At 36.7% G+C, this 22,536-nt stretch overlaps 1 protein-coding gene across 5 annotated transcripts in view; it reads right to left on the bottom strand.

The window, feature by feature from the left end:
- The window catches only part of ALS2 (alsin Rho guanine nucleotide exchange factor ALS2), an 88,927-nt gene continuing 66,391 nt past the window's right edge, over positions 1-22,536 (bottom strand). For 2 of the 5 annotated variants that reach the window (XM_059928433.1, XM_059928432.1), the window contains exons 20-34: positions 22,166-22,264; positions 19,739-19,903; positions 18,490-18,601; positions 18,200-18,277; positions 14,344-14,477; positions 13,275-13,442; positions 9,640-9,757; positions 8,549-8,706; positions 6,787-6,909; positions 5,721-5,897; positions 4,964-5,009; positions 4,688-4,749; positions 3,959-4,108; positions 3,622-3,718; positions 1-759 (exon numbers count right to left, since the gene is read on the bottom strand). In XM_059928433.1, coding sequence (XP_059784416.1) covers positions 649-759; positions 3,622-3,718; positions 3,959-4,108; positions 4,688-4,749; positions 4,964-5,009; positions 5,721-5,897; positions 6,787-6,909; positions 8,549-8,706; positions 9,640-9,757; positions 13,275-13,442; positions 14,344-14,477; positions 18,200-18,277; positions 18,490-18,601; positions 19,739-19,903; positions 22,166-22,264 — 1,798 coding nt within the window. In that variant the 3' untranslated portion in view covers positions 1-648. Of the gene's footprint in view, positions 1,353-3,621; positions 3,719-3,958; positions 4,109-4,687; positions 4,750-4,963; positions 5,010-5,720; positions 5,898-6,786; positions 6,910-8,548; positions 8,707-9,639; positions 9,758-13,274; positions 13,443-14,343; positions 14,478-18,199; positions 18,278-18,489; positions 18,602-19,738; positions 19,904-22,165; positions 22,265-22,536 lie in introns of all 5 variants that reach the window. The other 3 variants (XM_059928434.1, XM_059928435.1, XM_059928436.1) reach the window with 3 other exon arrangements.

Below are 22,536 nucleotides of genomic sequence, written 5' to 3'. Positions count from 1 at the left end.
TAAACATGAATATTTTTTATTATGAAAATTGCTGTTACATTACAGCCAACATTCCAAAACAGTATTTTAATAAACACTTGTCTTGATTATAAAGTAGAGCAGAAACCATGATCCTTTTCCAAAATCGATTAACATCTGCAGATGTTAACACAAAGGAGGAGGAGGACACTCCGTATGCTCACCCTGGTGTGTAGGAGATGAGATGGGGAAGAGCACCTATGTAATCCAAAACAGCTACTAGTGTTACTTGTACGGTATAAACCAAACACTTACAATAGGACATTAAAAAAAAAAAAGTGCAAAACACTAAAAGGTTGAGGTGTCACAACACTTTTGAGATGGGAGAAGCCAAAGCGAGTTTCCTTTTCCTTCCCCTCTGTGAGTTCAGTGCAAGGTACAGGGAAGAACCACAACACTAGGTCAAGGATGGATGCAGTTCTTTGCCTCTGTATTTTCCAGTCTCTAGTTCTGCTCCAAAACACAGCCTGCATGCAAAAGCTCTTCAGGCTCTCATTCACAGGCCCCGGAATACAGCGTTTGCACACAGATGAATGAGGTTCTGCAGCAGCTCAGAGTCAGTGTCTGAATTCCAGTGTATTCACTCTGTAGCATTGTAAGGAATCCAAGAACAAAATTCCTATGTTCTTTCTAGTCGGGAGGCAGAAGACTCCTATTTGGATGTGCTCCAGGTCTGGGGTCAGGGTGTGGTAGAAGTAACTGCACAGAACCTCTCCCATCATGAATACCCTGGTGGGAAAGCTTAGAAAAAGTTAAAACTTCAGTTTAAAAGTTCCTCTTTCCCCTCCCTTAGCAAAGAAGCATGGTGCACACACGACTGCGAGGAATTTTGGAAGGCATAGCGTGGCTACTATAGTTTCAAGTACAATCTGCTCCTTGCAAAGGGGTCTGGGGTAACTGCAGGCAAACCAGAAACTCAAAAATATTCATCAACCTCTTTAATGTAAGAAGCTATACTGAGAATTTTTTCTTACAACTTCATGAGCTGGCATACTCTTTACTGTAGGAAGGGGTATCCTCTTTTTTCCAACAGCAGATGTATGACATTTGGGGAATTTAACACAGGCCAGGGACTGGTCTAATCTGATTTCTACCTCCTTTCCAATCCTCCCTTTAAACTATACAGTCTTTTATTCTGGGCTCAGAGCTCCGATCATTAGCAAGGCTCAGAAATAACAACCAAAATGATACAACGTCCTAATTTCAACACTGTTCTTTTTTGCCACTACAGGAAGACGCCAGATGGTGCTAAAACACTTTGAATAGATAATCCAGTTGTCAAGCTGTTATGCAGCCTAGTTAAGCTTCTCACGCTGGATCTGGTAGTAACATGCCTGAAAAAAAGTTCAAAACCATTTAAAATTTACTTTAAAAGAAATTACATAAATATAACAATGCACATGGGACTAAGAAAGGAAATCCTTGATTAATGCTGATAGCTCAACAACAGCAGTTGCTTCCATTTTCCCGTTTTCTTGCAGTCCCCCTACCCTATCCCATGTCGATTTTGCCAAGTTATAATTAGTAGAAATAAAATTTTGTAAAATTCCCTCTGATTCTAAAACAGACAAAAAATTTTTAACAAGCTGTATAATATTCTTCATTAAGCAGAAATACCTTAATTTGTTAAGCCACTATTGACTGGACATGTAGAATATGCTGATGATCAGTATAAGGTACACAAACAACTACAATCAGAATCACCTAGCATGTCTGATAAACATACAGGTGAAGATTAAGCATCATTCCAGACCTAGTGAGTCAGAATTTCCAGGAATGCATCTTTAAGAAGCATCTCCAAGTGATTCTGAAAGTATCCAGGTTTGAGAGTTCCACTACAAAGAACACTTCATCCAAATAATACACAGTGTATTCCATTCTTTAATTTCTTGGGATAAATCACTAGGAGTAGGACTACTCAAACTCTAGAAACATTTTTGACGTTGTTGATATAAATGTTAATAACAATTGTTTTCTAAAAGGGTGATTTATTCTTTATCAGCAATGTGGGACTAATTCTGATTTCACTATAACCCCACCAGCCCTGGGTATAACTTTATAATATTTTTGCTAATTTAGCAGGGACAAAATGGCACTTTCTTTAAATCTGCAGTGAGGTTGAGCGTTTTCTTTAGGAATTTTTTTTTTAATGAATTAATTAATTTATTTATTTTTGGCTGTGTTGGGTCTTCGTTTTCTGTGCGAGGGCTTTCTCTAGTTGCGGCGAGTGGGGGCCACTCTTCATCGCGGTGGACGGGCCTCACTGTCGCGGCCTCTCTTGTTGCAGAGCACAGGCTCCAGACACGCAGGCTCAGTAGTTGTGGCTCACGGGCCTAGTTGCTCCGCGGCATGTGCGACCTTCCCAGACCAGGGCTCGAACCCGTGTCCCCTGCATTGGCAGGCAAATTCTCAACCACTGCGCCACCAGGGAAGCCCTGAGTGTTTTCTTTTATATAAATATATTAATTCATTTCCTCCTTGGTGATATGTTTAGAGATGATCTTCATATAACATAAATACTAATAATGTAAGTCATTGGTAGCCAATATTTTCCCCAGTTGCCCCCTCTCTTTTCAGTTTATTTATTATAAATGTTAATGATATTTAAGTTGAAAAGTTTAAACAATTAGCCCAAGCCAGAAACCTGATATTAAATTCTAGTTTTTTCTCATTTTAATTTGCCTGTCTTTTCTTCTGTCTCCCTTTTTGTATATTTAAACCTTACTAAGGCATCTGTAATTCTCTACGTGAGTGATTCCACCCTGATGCCACCCTCCCTCCAAAACTGCTAATAAGCTCTTCAAATACTTTGACCATTTATATAATTCTCTTTTCCATTTTTGTTTGATGTTTCCATTTTCATATGTGAAATTTTTATTATAATACTGCCTATATGGGAGCTATCCCTTCCACTAAGGTATTTGTCTATTCCTATGACAGCAACATCCTACCTTAATTATTGTAATTTCATAACACTTCATTAACTGACACAGTGGATCTGTTCGGCCTCTCTTTTTTTCAGAAGTATTTTTGCCATTTTCTATTTGTTATTCTTCCAATAAACTTCACAATGATCGTATCAAATTCCAAGAAAAATCAAGGCAGGGGAACTGAAATGACTTCCAACAATCCCTACAGAGCACCCAGATCAGAGAACCTCATTTGTAAACTACTGGTTACAATAAATGGGAAAGAAAGAAGATGCGATTCATATTCATTACATACCTACTGCCTTCTGTGTTTTACCTTAATTCCATTAAATAGTTCTAATGTTGAATGTTTTTTTGGACACTAAGAATTCTTTCTGTTTCCTTTTTTAAAGTTACATTTACATAGATGGTCTACATTTATAAGGATTTGTAACGATTTGAATGATCAATTTACAGGGAAGATTGGGTAATGAATAATTTGCTTTAGTATTTTGAGAATGATTCTACTTTAATATGTTATCATATTTTAAAATATTAACAGTATGTGCTCTAAAGGCACTTAATGTTTGCATTAAGGTTTTATATAAAAGAAAGGTTAATGACAGATTCATAATATGGTAAATGAAGGAGAGATTTTAACATAAAAAAATATTAAATAATAGCTATCCTTTACCTTCAAAGTGGTGAACATTATACCCTGTTCCCCATGCTGAAGATATGGGTCCATCAGATCCTCGATGAGGTGTACTTCAGAGCCTAAATTCCTAATCCTGCCCAACAAGAAAAAGATATAGAGTTATTTCCATTTATATGTACATCCTACTTCTGAATCTATTTGAAAGGAAAAGAAAGAGCAGCTCAACAAAAAGGTAACACCATTGTGAAAAGGGTTAACAGAAATGGATTGTTTTTCCAGTGGGGGAGCATGTTCCTGTCATCAGCTCAGAAAAGCAAGGGGCAGACTTGTTAAAATAACGTCACTGATATTAAAGTCAGAAGAGATTGGTCACCTGGCCCGTAGCACCACATATAAGAAAACAGGAAACAAATCATCCATGGACCACAAGAAGTCTTCCTGAAGTGATGCCAGGACACTCTGAGAGATCTCTTCAAAAGTCTGCTGGATGACTTTAAGTTTGTCTGATGGGGTAAATGTTGTGCTGTTGTTAAAAAAAAAATTAAAAAATAAAAATAAATGACGAAAAGACATCCTATGGTTTTCTTAATAGAGCCATTTGATACTAATTGTTTGATACAAATATACCCTCTTAGGGCTCACGTGCCTTAAGTTGGATACATCAGGCAAAAGGAGTCACTGGAAGGGATGATCTCTGTAATCCTATGGTCCTTTGAGGAAAGAAGCCTCCAACTATCAATGGTTCACATGAAAGAATTCACTAAGTCATAGATCATCTCCTTTTACCCATGTGGAATCTTATTTTCCTAATACATGCTCTTCTCTGAGTAAGAAGTTTGGTTAATTTCCATTTGGCTAAAGATACGATTATGTAGATAAATTGCTGGGTAGGTTCTCCACCACTTTTGAAAATGCAAGGGCCTTGTAAGCGCAAAAGTTAACCCAAATGTCTCAGAGTCTTTCTGATCTTCAGGCTGAGTTTGACACCATCTTGGGGGTTGGGGGGTGGGGTTAGAGCTTAGGTAAAGATAAGATCTCATCAGTATCTTAATAGACTAACTGCTCCTTTGATTTATGTAATTTTCAACAAATTAGAGATTACCTGATCTGCTGCAGACATTCTACAGCTGAGGCAAAACAAGCATCTTTTGTGGTTGGCAAAACCTGCAAAAAAAGAATTTATAAAGGTCAAAGAGGAAAGCTGTCTTATGCAGCAACAAGAAACATAAATGATACCAATGGCAGAATGCAGGTCTTCAGTGAATAACTCATGCTTGGGTATTATATTACCGAAGTAAAATAGAAACTGTTTTGCTATCTCGAATCCCCGCACACCAAATAAAAGCATATTTGCTGAGGAAACTAAAATCCACTATACCTTTTTACTCTCTCCAAGGATTGACAAGGTCACTGGCCAAAATTTCCTAAAACGAAATCCATACATTGTTAATACAAGTTGTTCCTTATGGTAAATTAGTCCCCATAAAAACAGTTAATGACTAGATTGACTTCCCTGTCCCCATTTAAAGTAACTATTCCACAGTTCCTTCATTTTTACTATTAAACCATTCCACTGAAAAAATTTACTTTCCAATTAAGGCTCATTCATTTTTTTCTGATAGCACAAATATATAATTATTGGGTGCTGGGGTGATCAGTTTTATCCTAACACTTCTAGAAAGTACAATCACTTAGTATTTCCTTGGACTAACAAGAAACAATGTCCTACAACAAAAAAAGGGCACTTCTAAACTTTTAAATGAGAAATTGTAGATGGGGAGGGAGGGAAGAGAAGAGAAAAGAAGGGAAAGAAGAACGCCAAAGATTGAATGCAATTAACTTTCTGAAAATGTGAATATATGTATTTTGCTTTGAAGAACTGCAAAATATCAGGCAGGATAACTCAAATTATTTACTTATATTCAGAATAATACTCATATTTCAAACTCGTGTCTAAAAACTCTCAGAAATAGAGATTTTAAAACATCACTATTTTGCTGAAGACAGATATGCGATAGGTAAATAAACTGCAAATCATATATACAATTAGATATCAAAGTACCAAATTCCCGATAATGCTGTTTGCACACGTTGAGTTAAAACAATTAGGTTCCATTCATAATTACTGTACTGACCTCTGCACTCCGAGGAAGCCCAAAAGAGCAACGTCTGGCTGCTTATTTAGTCGGAGAACACATTCCCAGTAAACATCCTCCTCCCGATCATTATCCAGGGCATAAAGCATGAACAGCGGAGGGTAGAGCCGAGGTAGAAGCACAGGAAGCAGTAACCCAGAACCTGTTACCACGTAACTACAAAATATTGGAGGGAGAGGGAGGAGCATTAACCTTAAAATTGAAAACAGAATCAAACATGGAGTTTTATTTTCTAGAACTTGAAAGTAAAGATGGGAATTTTTGAGTAAGGAAGCAGTTATATTCCTTCTTTTATGTAAGGAGTTAACATGAGAAGTCTACCTATGGCCCCAGAGTTTTGTCTTGGGCCAACTGTGAATTCTTATCATAAACTCAAAATCTAACTGAAAGCCCACTCTGTTTCCATTTTAAGGCTGATTTCTCTGTTGTCCTAGGGCAGAATGATTTACTTCGCTCAGTGGCCTTTGTGCCCAGTCATTTGTAGTTACAGTTTCATGGGGTTTGGCTAACAGAACTTGAGACCTAAAAGGAACCTCAGAGATCACAAAGTCCAGCGATATTATTTTATTTATTTTTAAAAAATTTTTTATATTTTAAATAAATTTATTTATTTATTTATTTTTGGCCGTGTTGGGTCTTCACTGCTGCGCACGGGCTTTCTCTAGTTGCAGCAAGCGGGGGCTACTCTTTGTTGCGGTGCACTGGCTTCTCATTGCAGTGGCTTCCCTTGCTGTGGAGCACAGGCTCTAGGTGCGCGGGCTTCAGTAGTTGTGGCTTGCGGGCTCTAGAGCGCAGGCTCAGTAGTTGTGGCGCACGGACTTAGTTGCTTTGCGGCATGTGGGATCTTCCCGGACCAGGGCTCGAACCTGTGTCCCCTGCATTGGCAGGTGGATTCTTAACCACTGTGCCACCAGGGAAGCGCCCAACCGTATCATTTTAAAAAGAAGGAAACAGATCCAGAGAAAACTTTTCCTGGGATTCTTTGCATAAGATCACTTGGTGCCCCCCACCCTTTTCTTCACCATCTCCACGCAGCTCCACTCACCCTGGCTCTGGTGATTCAGATCTGGAATCTGACTTCCCAGTGCAAAAGGATTTTCTTTCAGTTGGCAGAGGAGCAGAGAGAGGAATTGTGGTGCCCTCTTCAGGAAGCTCAGGAAATAAGAACCTAAGGAAGAATAAAGAATATCATTACACAATTACAACTCTAGAGTGGATAAAAAGAGTAAAAACACATTTCCATTATTTAATCTTTTAAGGACCAATAAAACCAAACTTTCTATCAACTAAATAAGTCAGTTTCCTTAGAGTCTTAACTGATGCTTCTTACAGGATAAAATTAAGAATCTAGCTAATGAATAACACCACTAAAAAATCTATTTGTTCTGGTTTTTTCTGTCTAGTTACTAAAGAATGAACAATTCTGATCTATATTATATATGTTTTTCTTACTGGCAAATCTCAGCTGAGGTCAATGTGTATTGACTCTTCAAGAAGAGATCATTGTTTTCAGAATATAAACAATTAAATGTCCAACATTAAGAAAAAATGAAAACTCAATTCATGCAAAAATTTAAAAATTTTTTTAAAAAGCCAAGCTGTTGAAAAACTTTTCCAAATGATTGAGCTGCTAAATTGTTGAGGATTTTTCCCTAGGTGTTGAATTCTCCCTGGATTTTATTTCCCACCTCTTGTATGCAAATGGTAGATTCTAACCATAAACAAGATTATTGTCCTCTTTATTTTTACAGACTTAAACCTTAACTCTTTACAGGCAGTTTGCAATCTTCTGTATTTTTGTAGACTTTTACCATGCCCCTGCCTCGATTTTAGAGTAAACTATAAAGTTCAGGAAACTTAACCTTCATTTCACCCATCTAGCTAATGTCAGAGCTGAAACAATCCTAGCCCAGCGATCTCTTTAGTAGATAACACTGCCCCCTCCAAACTGAAACATTTCCAAATGCATTTATCAGTTTTGAGGCTAAATAATATAAGGAGGTTTTTCTGGGACAAATTCATAAACTTTTGTATAACTATCTCAATACACTATTTACTTGTTGGCTTAAACCCAGTAAAATATCTTGAATTTCGTAAGTTCCAAACTTGCTTGCTGCCTGAAACTCTCCTTTGAAAAGATGCTTGCTTGCTTTCTCACCTTCTTCAAAGTCTCTGCTCAGATATTACCTTATTAGTCATGTCTCCTTGACCTTCCGTTTAAAATAGTAGCATCTCACCTCCAGCTCCATTCTCTTCCCCTCCATCACATGAATCATCATCTCACATATTACATATTGTTTACCCTGTCCCCAGTAGAATGGAAGCCCCATGAGAGTGCAGATTTTCTCTCTCTCTCTTTTTTTGGGGGGGGTTGGTTTACTGATAAATTCCTCCAAGGGCCAGAATGGTGGCTAACACATAGATGCACTCAAACATTTGTTGAATAAAGTGAACAAACAGGCTGTTGTCAAGGAATAGGACATAAATACTCAGGGCTAAAACTTCACATTAGACTTTATCTTCTCTGTGGCTAGGCTTTAGAGACATGATTTTGCCTAGAGATTAAATCCAAATAAGACTACTATATTTCATACCAACATTGGTATTAAAAAATTTTATTTTAGCCTTCTATTATCCCCAATGAGTAAGAAAGACATAAAGGAAGTAAGTTACAAGGGCTAACGTCCATCTTTTTTTATAGTTATAGCATAAACACAAAGTAAAAACATGCTTTCATTCTTTAATCTATTGAAGGATCTGCGGCATAAAACCATTTTCTTGATGACTTCAGTGAAAAGATCTCTCACCTCACCAGCTGGAAAATTCGCTTCAGGTAGGACGTAATCTCCTTCACAGCCTCCTGCAGCAGCCGGCGGTTGGCTCCCACACCCACATATGTCATTCTATACACTGCAACCAGTGTCTCCACGAGCCTGCCCAGTGGGTGCAGAGGAGTGTCGCAGGCCTGAGCAGCAAGAGAATCGACGCAGCCAGTCAGTGTGCATTAACAGCAGAAACAATTGATCGATCAAAAAAAGAAACACTTTCATAAATGATGAGCAGTTTTCAAACTGTCAAGAGTCTACCTTTGGACGAGGAAAATTTAAATACTTCAACTTTTCTGAAAGTGTTGAGTCTACCCAAATTATATGGAGTCCCTATTCTTAAAGAATCCTTTTAACATTTTGGGAAGGTAGCTTTGGATATACTGATAAAGAATATTAAAAGAAAGGTTCTAAGGGAATTCCCTGGAGGTCCACTGGTTAGGACTCCACGCTTCCGCTGCAGGGGGCACGGGTTCGATCCCTGGTCGGGGAACTAGGATCCCAAATGCTACATGGCACGGCCGAAGGAAAAAAAAAAAAAGAAAGGTTCTAACATACCTTAAACGTCATGAAAAATATATGAAATATTACTTTCCAGAAAACTGAATAATGACAGTTGATTATGCTCTGAAACAATCACTGTTCAGTTCCCTTGATTTCTCCTAATACTCCTTCCTGCACCCCCATGTCAATACATGTCATTCTTTAAATTGTGGGCTGATCTCACAGGGTTTGAGAAGCAAGCAAAGACAGCATAACCATGGGGTGAGGGCAGCATGCTTTATTTATACAATCTCTAGTTTGCTAACGTTACAAACAAAAAGCCATCGTAAACTCTGACCCCAGATGTCCAGAACCCCCTTGAACACTTTACAAAACTTATAAAGTTCTATCACAATAGGTCAATCTTTAGGGAGAAATGTGCTTTTACTAGTCAGAGAACTAACGAAAGACATACCTCAAAAGCAAAAACAGGATATGAGTAACAATAAACTGTGAGTACATTTGAATGATATATCATGTCAGTTGTATCATTAATTCACAAGACTGGTATGGTTTTGACTCTTGTTTACCTTTATTAAATATTTCTTGATGTCATCATATTTCTCCACAGAGAAGGCACCAACATGCTGAGGAATGAATTCCAAACTCTCTAGTGTCTGAGTCTGTGAACGACTTAATATCTCTGGACTATAAAAAGAGAAAAGAAAGCCTATCATATATTTCAAGAAAGCAAGATAATTGTGAGTGCACGTGAAGCGCAGTCACCAACTCAGGATGAAATGGAGCATCCAGCACAGTGTTCAGCCCAAATGTGTGCATAATTGGTAACTGACCTGCTGTTAGGTTTATGTAACAGTCATTCAAAGTAGCATTTAATGTTACTCCACACCAACCACAATAAATTAATGAAGATGTTGCACCAACAGAAACCATGGTGTTGGAAAATACTACAATGTTAGCTTGAAGAGAAAACTGGCGATAGACTTGTTAGTGATAATAAAAATGGAATAAAGGGGAGAGGGAGAGCTAAGGATTAAGGAAAATAAATCAAATGGCAAAGGCTGAAGTGGAAATGAGCTCAAGAAGTAAGGAGATAATGTGGATGCCACAACAGTGGTGCGGTAAGCACACAATGGGTAAAAGGGAAGCTCTGGATGAAGAGGATAAGATAAAACACATACTAGTCATCAACTGAAATTTTTGGTAATGGCACTCTACAAGACTACAATCAATGAGAAATTAGAAACAGTGCACAATTATCATTATGATACTGGTTTAGATAAACAAATAAGACCTTTGTGGCAGCAAGGTGGTTTTATACAAAAGTTCTTTCATTCTTACTTATTGGAAACACCCAACAAGAGTTAACCAAGGTTAACTGTAGGGCTCAAGTCTCAATGTCTATGCACATGGGCTCTATCAGAGAAGGGTGACCAACTGCATCCCACACAAGGGCAGGTCCACAGCTTTAATCAATCCTGAGAGTTTCCATTTTTTCTACTGATAGAAAGAGTAGGAGGTAAAAATTATAAACTTCATGAATGAAACACTATAATCAATTCCCATTTATCCCAAACACAGGAAAAAACAAAACAAAACCTGCTTCCTATACTGTAGGGATTAGCAAGTTCTTTAGATATGAATGCTAGTCAATGCCTGCAGAAGTGACTGGCCAAGTTAAATAAGGAAATATGAAGAATGGCAGATGGAGAAAAACAAAAGCAGGAAAAAGGAAAAGGAGAAAAGGGAAGAAAATAAGAAAAAAGTAGAAAAAGAGAAATGAAGAGTACGTCTGTAATTTTTCTTTCAGCACTTCAAAATTGTTGTGCGACTTCCTTTTGACCACCAAGGTTTCTGACGACAAATATGCAGCCATTTGAATTGATGTTTTCATATACGTAATGCAAAATTTTTCTCTATCTGCTTTCAAGATTTTTTCCTTCCAATTTGAATGTAACGTGTCTGTACATGGATATTTGGTTTTTTCTAGGATGCCGTTTCTTCAGTTCTTGAATGTGTAGGTTTATGTCTTTCACCAAACTTGGGAACCTTTCAACCACTATTTATTCAAATATTTTTTCAGCCCCACAATCTTTCTCCTTTCCTTCTGGGATTCCAAGGACACAAATATTAGACTCTCAGGTCCTTAGAGCTCTATTCACTTTTTTTTCACGTTCTGTTGTTCATTTTAAATAATTTCTACCAATCTATTTTCACATTTACTGACTCTTCTGCTGTAATCTCTAATCTGCTACTGACCCCACCCAGTGATTTTTAAAATTTTGGTTACTGTATTTTTCAATTCAAAAATTTTGATTTGGTTCATCTTTATATCTTCTATTTCTTTGCTGATACTTTCAATTTTAATACTTGTTTCAAGGATGTTTGCAATTGCTCATTTGAGCATTTTTATAATAGCTGCTTTAAAGTTCTTGTCAGATAATTCCAAAATCTATGGTAGGGGGTTGTTGATGTCTATTGATTGTCTTTCCCCAAATGAGTTGAGGTTTTCATGGTTCTTTGATTGCCATGTAATTTTGGTTTATTTCCTGGACATTTTGAGTATTATGTTACGAGATTTTGGGTCTTGTTTATATCCTAATGGAGAATGTTGCCATCCATAACATAGTAAACATAGTAGAACTGAAACTGTTATCTTTACAAGGACCTGCTTATAAAGTTGGCCCTTGGCTGGTACCTGGGAACTAAGCTTTCTAAAAGTTCCCTATACTAATATGAAACATTTCCTAACTGATAAGGATATTTTGCTGTCCATAGACTGTACTAACAAAGTCATTTGTGGTGAACATCTGCTTCCTTCTGGGACTATGGAATTTTGGTAGTTGCTAAGCACAAGATGCCTATGTGACTAGTCCCCAGTAAAAATCTGGGGCACTGCATCTCTGATGGGCTTCCCTGAGCAGAAACATTGTATACGTGTGGCTGCACTTTACTGCTCTGGGAGAGAGTGTGCTCTGTGTGACCCCTCACAGAAAGGACAGAGCATGGGAAGCTTGCACATGGCTTCCTCCAGACTCTGCCTGTGTCTTCTTCCCTTATGATTGGGCTGTGGAGCCTTACTGTGTTGCTGTAATAACTCTTAGCTGTGAGTACGACTATATGTTGAGTCTTATGAGTCTGTCTAGTGAATCACTGAACGTGTAGGTGATCTTGGGAATCTCTGAAACAGCTGATACTTTTGTTTCAGCCATCTGTGGGCTGTGGTTCCAATGTTAGCTCACTTCTCAAGGGCTTTGCAGTCCTATCTGGGTCTGTTCTGTGAGTACCACTGAGATGTTAGTCTGGGACCTAGGTGGAAGTCAACTTAGTAGCTGAGTTCTCAAAGTGTTTGGCTGATTCGGATCAAATCCACACATGCAGGTCTGGGGTGAATCCAGGAGTTCATAACCAACTTTACAGGGTTGCTTTCCAGAGCTCCTCTCTTTCCATGACCTCCCCAGCATTTTCTGATTCCCCTTGTAGGTCCTCCAGCCAGAAACTGCCCACTTCCATGAAGTGGTAGGAGGATAGAGAGAGAGGCCAAAGAGCAATGAGGTTTGGCCGGGACTCTTGGACCTGATGATCCATCAAGGGAGAAGAAGGGTCTACTCCTGCAAGAGTGCTGGCTCCTGCACACATCCTGTTTCATGGCTGCTCCAGCTGCAGCCATCACTGCCCCTGCCACAGAAGTGCCTGCAGACTGAGGCATGAGAAAGGGGAGAAGGAGGAGAGAGAGAAAACCCAGTGTACCTCCTCCACTCTTTCTGAGCTTTAGGAAGTCTCTTTTCTGCATCTTGAGCCAGAAACAGAGGGGTTTTTCTGGATCTCTGTCTGTCTGCACCACAGTGCTTGTTTCTAGTTTCAGGTTATACTGGGTTTAGGATGAGGAATATTGAAGTTAAGAAACCCAGTAAACTCACCACTGGTTGGGTGGTACTCTAAATTCAGCTGCTCTTCCCCAAAACACCTGCTGATATTTACTTTTCAGAGTTTCAAATAAATGTCCATGCATTCTGCCTAGGTTTTATAGTTGAGTTCAGTAGCAAATACAAGGAGGTGTGTTTTATCCATCCTTACCCAGAAGTACATAATTGACTTTTAAGTTATATTTAAAAACTAAATGTGGGAAGCCTTGACAACTTACTGGTTTTAAGTTTCGTCTTCCTACCAGGCTCTGCCCTATGCTGGGCAGGCATTCACGCACCTGTCTCTGTGTTGGCGCCGACTGGTAGTCAAGGCCACAGCAATATTGTCCCACGCTTTCCAAACTTCCCCTTGGCCTGGGTTCTCACAGCCGAGCTGATGCCAACATTCATCAAACACTGCTTTCCACTTCTCATCAGCCGGCACTGCCAGGTTTCCAAGCTTCCTGCTAATAAGGTCACGTCAGCCTCTCATTAATCACTTATTTTGTGCAAAAACCCTGAAGAACAGAAACTTTCTAATATACAACTGCAAATATTTCTGTGACAAAAACTGCCTAAACTGATGGTGGTTCCACTGTTTAAAAACTGAATAAAAATTTAAATGGATGGTTTTTAGCTACTTAGTGTTTATTAGATACTAAAGTATATGAATTAAGTAGGAAGCACATCAGAACTGACTCCTTTGCTTTCTACATTTCCACAGAATTGATGTTGCAAAATTGATCCCTGCTAAAATGAGGACTTTCTGTGCCTTGCACATCTCATACTGAGAACTGTGAAATGCATTACATACTGGGTTCTAAAAATACTAAGAATAAACATGGTACAGAAAATATATGAAGCTCCCATGAAAACAAAGAATCTGAGATGCTATCAAAATACAAAAACAAAGCTAAAGCTGGAAACAATAAAGGGAAATAAACATATGCCAAAAACTTGGAGGAAAAACATCATACACTTAAAAGACTTTGACTTTTCCCAATATATGCAGCGTATTAGTGTATATATAGGATTGACCTTTACTTTTCAAAATCAAGTTGTGCAGGGCTTCCATTTAAAATCTCTCTTTCAATGAACTTGGATACCTGCACCATTAACAGTAAGATTATTCCCACACACAGAACTTTCATCATTTTAAACATTTAAGCTCTACAGCTATAAACTAAGCCAAGAATACAGATTTAGCTATCTATAGCAGTTTCAGTTTACAATTCAAGGTTATACATTGTTTAAAGAAAAAAAGAATTAAAAAACTTGTCCTGCATTTGAAATATTAACCAGCTTTGATAAAAGCAAGACAACTCAAAACATTCAATAATTAATCCATAATTAACACTAGTTACTCACAAAACTTTAGGTCTGTCTTTATCACTCTCATACAGACTAGGCTTAAAGTACGTTCCAGTGATTTTTATCCCAGATCCCCATTCTCCACTAAAATAACCTTCAATGTAGTCTCCATTTGGCAAAGTCAATGTTCCCTAGGTAAAGTCAGAAAAAATGTGGAATTAGAGGAAATATTTTCAATCTTAAAAATCAAGAAAAAAAAGCACTAAATGGTTAACATTTTCATTTTTAACTAGTCCCTAATTCTTTTTAAAAAGGTGTATGTACATGCGTGTGCAAAAAGTATATGAAAACAATCCATGGATTAAAGAAAAATCACAGGAAAAATTGGTAAAATATTTTTACCTGAATGAAATGAATACACAACTTATGTAAATTGATGCGATGCTACTAAAGCAGTACTTAGAGGCAAATTTAAAGCTGTAAACATTTATATTATAAAATAAGGAAGATCTCAAATCAGTAATCTAAAACTCCACCTCACAAAGTTAGAAAAAGCAAACTAAACCCAAAGCAAGGAGATAATAAAAATTAGGGCAAAAATCAATGAGATAGAAAACAGACAAAAATGAATGAAGCCAAAAGTTGCTTCTTTGAAAAGATATACAAACTTGACAAACACTTAATAAGACTGATCAAGAAAAAAAGACAATTAACTAGATCAAGAAAAAAAAAAGAGAAGACATAAAATTACAAAATCAAAAAATGGGACATTACACCAACCTTACAAAAATTATAAAGGTTAGAAGGGAATACTAAGAGAACAACTTTATGCCAATAAATTAGGTAACTTAGATGAAATAGAAAAATTCCTTAAGAGGAACAAATTACCAAAAGTGCCTCAAGAAGAAATGAAAAGTCTGAATAGACTAATTAGAAGTAAGGAAATTAAATTAGAAATTAAAAATCTTCTCACAAATTAATGCTCAGGCCAAGATGATTTCACTGGTGAATTCTCTAAAACATTCGAAGAAGCAATAATAACACTAAGGCTTTACAAATTCTTTCCGAAAATGGAGAAGGAGGGAACCCTTCCCAATTCATTCTATGAGGCCAGTATTACCTCAGTACCAAAGACAAACATCATGAAAAAAGAAAACTATAAACATAAATATAATAAATACCTAATAAATATAAATGTAAAAATCTTCACCAAAATATTAGCATTAATTCTAGCAATATATAAAAAGGATTATATGCCATGACTAGGTATGATTTATCCCAGGAAAACAAGGTTACTTTAACATCAGAAAAGCAGCCAATATAATATGCTGTATTAATAGCATAAAGAACAAAAACCACATAATCATCTCAGTAGACACAGAAAAAGCCCTTTGACATAATCTAAAACCTGTTCATAATAAAAACTCTCAACAAACTAGGAATAGAAAGGAACTATCTCAATCTGATGAATCTATGAAAAACCTTTAGCTACATTATACTTGATGGTGGAAGATTTAATGCTTTTCCCCTAAAACAGGGAAAAAGGCAAGGATGTCCACCCTTACCACTTCTATTCAACATCTACTGGAGAGTCTAGCCAGTGCAGTCAGACAAGAAAAAAAAATCCTTCCAGATGGCAAAAGAAGAAGTAAAACTGTCTTTATTTGCAGACAACATGATCCTGTATGCAAGAAATCCATTAAAAAAATCCTACTAGAATTAATACATGAATTCAGCAAGGTTTCAGGATATAAGAACAAAATACAAAAATCAATTGTATTTTTATATAATAGCAGTGAACAATCCAAAAATAAAATTAAGCAAATAATTCTCTCTATAATAGCATCAAAAAGAATGCTTAGGAATAAATTTAACCAAAGATATGCAAGAGATGCACATTGAAAACCACAAAACATTGCTGATAGAAATTAAAGAAGATCTAAATAAATGGAGAGACATTCCACATTCATGGATTGGAAGATTCAATATTATTAAGATGGTAATTCTTCCCAATGATCTGTAGAGTAGATTTGATCTGTAGAGTAAAAATAATCCCTATAAAAATCTCAGCAGGCTTTACTGCAGATTTTAACAAGCCAGTCCTAAAATTTATATAGAAAGGCAAAGGATCCAGAATAGCCACAATTATTATTAAAAAGAACAAAGTTGGAAAACTTACACTTCCTGATTTCACAACTTACTAGAAATCTATAGTAATCAAGACAGCATGGTACTGGCATAAGGAGAGACATGTAGATCAATGGAATATAATTCAGAGTCCAAAAATAAACACATTTTATAGTGAATTAACTTCAACAAAGGTGTCAAGAAAAGTCAATGGGAAAACTTGCTGAAGCAATTGGATACCCACATGCAAAAAGATCAATTTAGACTTTTAATTCATATCATACACAAATTACCTCAAAATGAATCATAGACATAGAACATAAGAGCTAAAACTATAAAACTTTTCAAAGAAAACACGGAAGAAAATCTTAGTAACCTTGAGTTAGGCAAAGATTTCTTAGATATGAAATCAAAAGCATAATTCATCATAAAGTTTTTTTGATAAATTGGACTTCATTAAAATTAAAAACTTTTGTACTTCAAAAGGCACTATTAAGAAAACAAAAAGACAAGACAGACTACAAGAAAATATTTGTGAACCTTGTATCTGATAAAGAACTTGTATCCAGACTATATAAAGAAATCCTTAAAATTCAATAAGACTATAAACAAGCAAATTCTTAAAATATCAAAATATTTGAATATACATTTCATCAAAGAAGACAGATGAATTGCTAGTAAGTACATGAAGATATGCTCTATAATGAGTCTATTAGTCATTTAGGGAAAGTCAATTAAAACCATATCACTTCACACCCACTAGAATGACAAAGAGGAAAAAAAAAAATACTGGCAAAGATGTGAATAAATTAGAATCCTCATACACTGACGATGGGAATGTAAAATGATGCAGCCACTTTGGAAAACAGTTTGGCAGTTTCTTAATATGTTAAACATCAATTTTCCATACAACCCAGCAATTGCACTCCTAGGTATCCACCCAAGAGAAATGAAAACACATGTTCACACAAGAAGTTTTAAATGTAAATGGAACAGAAACAGACTCTCACATACAGAAAACAAACCTGTGGTTACCAAAGGGGAGTGGATGGTATAAGGACAAATTAGGGGTATGGGATTAACAGATACAAACAACTATATATGAAATAGATAAGCAATAAGGATATACTGTATAGCACAAGAAATTATCCCCATTACCTTGTAATAACCTATAATGTAGTATAATCTGCAAAAATACTGAGTCATTATGCTGTACACCTGAAACTAACACAATATTGTAAATCAACCATATTTCAACTATAAAAAGAAGAAGTTGCAGTCAACTTCAGTATTCATAGTAGCCCAAAGTTGGAAACAGTCTAAAGTTGGAAATAATCCAATGCCCATCAAGTGGTGAAGGGATAAACAAAATGTGGTTTTTATTCAGTAATAAAAAGGAATAAAGCACTGCATATGCCACAATATAGAAAAACCTCAAAAACATACTAAATGTGAGAAGCCACAGGGAAGAGAATACTTGCTGTATGATTCCAATTATATGAAAGGACCTGAAAGGGCAAATCTATAAAGTCCATCAGAGGTTGTCTGGGACTGGAGGTGGAACCAGGGAGTGACTGCAAATGGGCAGGAGATGGTGAAGGAAATCTTTTTGGGTGATGGAAATGATCTCAAACTGGATGGTGGTAATGGTTGCACAACTCTGCGTATTTACTAAAAATCATTGAAATGTATGCTTAAAACAGGTGAATTTTATTATAGGTTAGCTTTTTTAAAGGTCAGGAAAAAATTAGTAAAAGATTATCAGAGAAAGAAAGAAGTTTCCAACCTTTCCACTCAGGGTCCAATCATCTGAAAATTCTCCCTCATAGATAGTATCATCTTCAGAAAGTAAAACTCCATTTCCCTATGTGAAGAAACAAAACAAAAATCACAACACATAAAACACACAGTAACTTAGGATACCCACAGTCACATCCCCCAGAGCCTTACATAATCTTAAGACAAGAAAAACAGTACTAGGAAAGGTAGAACACTAATAAAAAGATGAGTTAAAAAGTTAAGGACATAGGAGTTTCAAAAAGTCAACAGTAACTATATGTAAAATATTCCACTCACCATCATTTTATTAAGGTGGAAGTTGCCTTCATAGTATAATCCAAACTGGGTAACTACCACACCATTCCCTTGACACACATCATCTTGCCACATTCCCATGTACTTCTCCCCTCTGCAAAGAAATAGGAGAAAAAAAAGAAATGAAATAAAAAATCAATGATGACAAAGATGAGGTGGGAGAAAAACAATTATCACATGGGAGGTACCAAGCATCACCCCTAGGTTGGTATCTGTTCCATTTCTCTAGTCAAAGTGGTCAACTCTGTCTCCTCAAACATGGGACAATGTGATTGTAAAATATATCCCACTCAGAGCAATGTTCTCTCAGGAATTTAACATTATAGTCTAACAGACATAGATCTGTATATACTTCCAGTACTTCCTTGATAACCTTAAAATATTTAATTAATGCCAAGAATTCAACTCTAAATAATGTCATCAAAATGAGTCACTCAAAAGGTAGGCTCAAACCTATGCACAATATTTTCTCACCCAAAAGTTTACTAACTTAAAAGAAATGGGATTTATCATAAAAGAAGGTTCATTCTTCACCAACTGAAACGTCGAGAAATCTTACTAATCTCCACTAAAAAAATTAAAATTAGTACAAACTGCATGTTAAACAATCATGGATTTTAGTGATAACAGCAAAAATTTTTAAATCACACATTATGACAATAATATGAGAAGAAGAGTATATATTTAGTCCAAAAGCAAATCAGGCCAAACCAAATACAGAGGCAAAAGAACTATATTCCTCCCCAAGTTAATTGAATTTAACCAAGCTTGATTCCTGGGTTGCTGGCATGGTTACAAGTCTCTAACCTGATAGGAAGACCTAGGCAGAAAGGTGTTTAGATACTATTCTATGACCCCAAAAGGGAATTTCCATTGATCCTCCTAACCTTTTACTCCTGTTACCTACTGACTGCATTAAAGGTTTGTCTCTGTATAACAGTCAAAGGTTTGGTAGCCTCTTTGAGACACTAAAAGCTTTTTATGTGTGAAGCTTTAAGGAAAATGGTACCAATGTTAATTTTGAATGATCTTGATCTTGTAAAGAAGTAACCTGTTGTTTGGTTCACAAACAAATGCATAAAATGACACCTGACAACTCTGTCTTATTAAAAATGTTTGAAGTACTGTCAAATTAAGGTGCTCAGCCTTCATAAAAACATCAGTTTTTGAAGAAGTAGAGGAACCTTATCCTCTCACACTAAACTGTGAGATTAGAAGCAGGGTACTGTACCTAGTGATATCATCAAAGACACCGTATCCTGCTTTCTTATCCATTACCCACTGGCCAATGAACATACTGGGAGAAGATGAAGTCAACTTTCCACTTCGTAGGAGACCATGACCATGACGCATGTTATCTTGAAAACAGCCTTCAAAAACTTCACCAGAGGCGTAACTGTGGTTAGAAAGAATGAATAAAGATCACAAGCACACTGAGTTCTGATGCTCATTTTTACAAAGTTTAGGAAATTCAAAATTATACTCATGTCTCACTGGTAGCTGTAATTATTTGTTTATACGACTATTTTTCACCAATCAAAAAATCTCATTTTTGTTTTTTTTTTTCTCATGGCTTTTTTTTTTTTAAAACATCTTTATTGGAGTATAACTGCTTTACAATGGTGTGTTAGTTTCTGCTTTATAACAAAGTGAATCAGCTATACATATACATCTATCCCCATATCTCCTCTCTCTTGCATTTCTCTCCCACCCTCCCTATCCCACCCCTCTAGGTGGTCACAAAGCACCGAGCTGATCTCCCTGTGCTATGCAGCTGCTTCCCACTAGCTAGCAATTTTACATTTCGTAGTGTATATATATCCATGCCACTCTCTCACTTCGTCCCAGCTTACCCTTCCCCCTCCCCGTGTCCTCAAGTCCATCCACTATGTCTGCGTCTTTATTCCTGTCCTGCCCCTAGGTTCTTCAGAACCTTTTTTTTTTTTTAGATTCCATATGTATGTGTTAGCATATGGTATTTGTTTTTCTCTTTCTTAGTTCACGCTGTATGACAGACTCTAGGTTCATCCACCTCACTACAAATAACTCAATTTCGTTTCTTTTTATGGCTGAGTAATATTCCATTGTATATATGTGCCACATCTTCTTTATCCATTCATCTGTCGATGGATGATTAGGTTGCTTCCATGTCCTGGCTACTGTAAATAGAGCTGCAATGAACATTTTGGTACATGACTCTTTTTGAATTATGGTTTTCTCAGGGTATATGCCCAGTAGTGGGATTGCTGGGTCAAAGGGTAGTTCTATTTTTAGTTTTTTGAGGAACCTCCATATTGTTCTCCACAGTGGCTGTTATCAATTTACATTCTCACCAACAGAGCAAGAGGGTTCCCTTTTCTCCACACCCTCTCCAGCATTTATTGTTTGTAGATTTTGTGATGATGGCCATTCTGACTGCTGTGAGGTGATACCTCATTGTAGTTTTGATTTGCATTTCTCTAATGATTAGTGATGTTGAGCATCCTTTCATATGTTTGTTGGCAATCTGTATATCTTCTTTGGAGGAATATCTATTTAGGTCTTCTGCCCATTTTTGGATTGGGTTGTTTATTTTTTTGATATTGAGCTGCATGAGCTGCTTGTAGATTTTGGAGATTAATCCTTTGTCAGCTGCTTCATTTGCAAATATTTTCTCCCATTCTGAGGGTTGTCTTTTCGTCTTGTTTATAGTTTCCTTTGCTGTGCAAAAGCTTTTAAGTTTCATTAGGTCCCATTTGTTTATTTATGTTTTTATTTCCATTTCTCTAGGAGGTGGGTCAAAAAGGATCTTGCTGTGATTTATGTCACAGAGTGTTCTGCCTATGTTTTCCTCTAAGAGTTTGATAGTGTCTGGCCTTACATTTAGGTCTTTAATCCATTTTGAGTTTATGTTTGTGTATGGTGTTAGGGAGTGTTCTAATTTCATTCTTTTACGTGTAGCTGTCCAGTTTTCCCAGCACCACTTATTGAAGAGGCTGTCGTTTCTCCATTGTATGTTCTTGCCTCCTTTGTCATAGATTAGGTGACCATATGTGCATGGGTTTGTCTCTGGGCTTTCCATCCTGTACCATTGATCTATGTTTCTGTTTTTGTGCCAGTACCATACTGTCTTGATTACTGTAGCTTTGTAATATAGTCTGAAGTCCAGGAGCCTGATTCCTCCAGCTCCGTTTTTCTTTCTCAAGATTGCTTTGGCTATAAAAATCTCATTTTTGAATGACTGAGTCTAAGAAGTTGAAGATGTTGTGGGTGGTATTTTGTGTTAACATGGGGAAAAATGTGTATTTAGTCCCTTATGGGAAAATGAAATAATGAGTCATCTCTGAAAGAATGACAGGCTTTGTCCATATCAGAATCATGCAGTAAATATAAGATAAATTTACAAGCAAGGTATTTAGGAAATTCTATGAGAAAGTTATGGTTTACAAGGCTTACACAGTTTTGTGAAGAACTAAATAATAACCTAATATTTTCATCTTGTGATAGATGAGAGGTTGTTCTTTTAAAAAAGACTCTATATAGTTCTATATAGTTTCAGTCATAAGAAGAATAAACAAAACTTACTGCTTGGAAAATTTGGCTACACAAACATTTAGGTTTAAATGATTCTTTGAAAAAGCAACACCAACCAGTCCAGCAACATTTCTAATGCTATTACCTATAGACTCCTTGACCACACATTTTTCCTTCTTTCCAATGGCCCACATAATGGTCTTCTTTGTTCAGTGCTTTGTTTGGGATTCTGTATTCTCCATACCTGCCAAGGGGAATAAAAACATCTTAAGATGCATTATGCCATATTCACCTTTTATGTGTATACACTGGCAAATATAACAAGAACAGAGAAAAGATCTGTTGATACCTAGAGGAGGAAAGGGGTAAATGGCGTCTTGGTTTAAGCTGTTATCTATTACCTAAGCTATGTGGCAAGTCTTAGAGGAGTGGGACATCAACACCACTACACAGAGCAATTAGGTGTTTTATCCCAAGTCCAATGAAAAACAGAAAACCTGTGGTTTAGGCCTATTT

The sequence above is a fragment of the Balaenoptera ricei genome, chromosome 7 (assembly GCF_028023285.1).
Source record: "Balaenoptera ricei isolate mBalRic1 chromosome 7, mBalRic1.hap2, whole genome shotgun sequence".
Taxonomy (NCBI): Eukaryota; Metazoa; Chordata; class Mammalia; order Artiodactyla; family Balaenopteridae; genus Balaenoptera; species Balaenoptera ricei.
The sequence above is the reverse complement of the archived record's forward strand: the minus strand, read 5'-3'. Positions and strand labels throughout refer to the sequence as shown.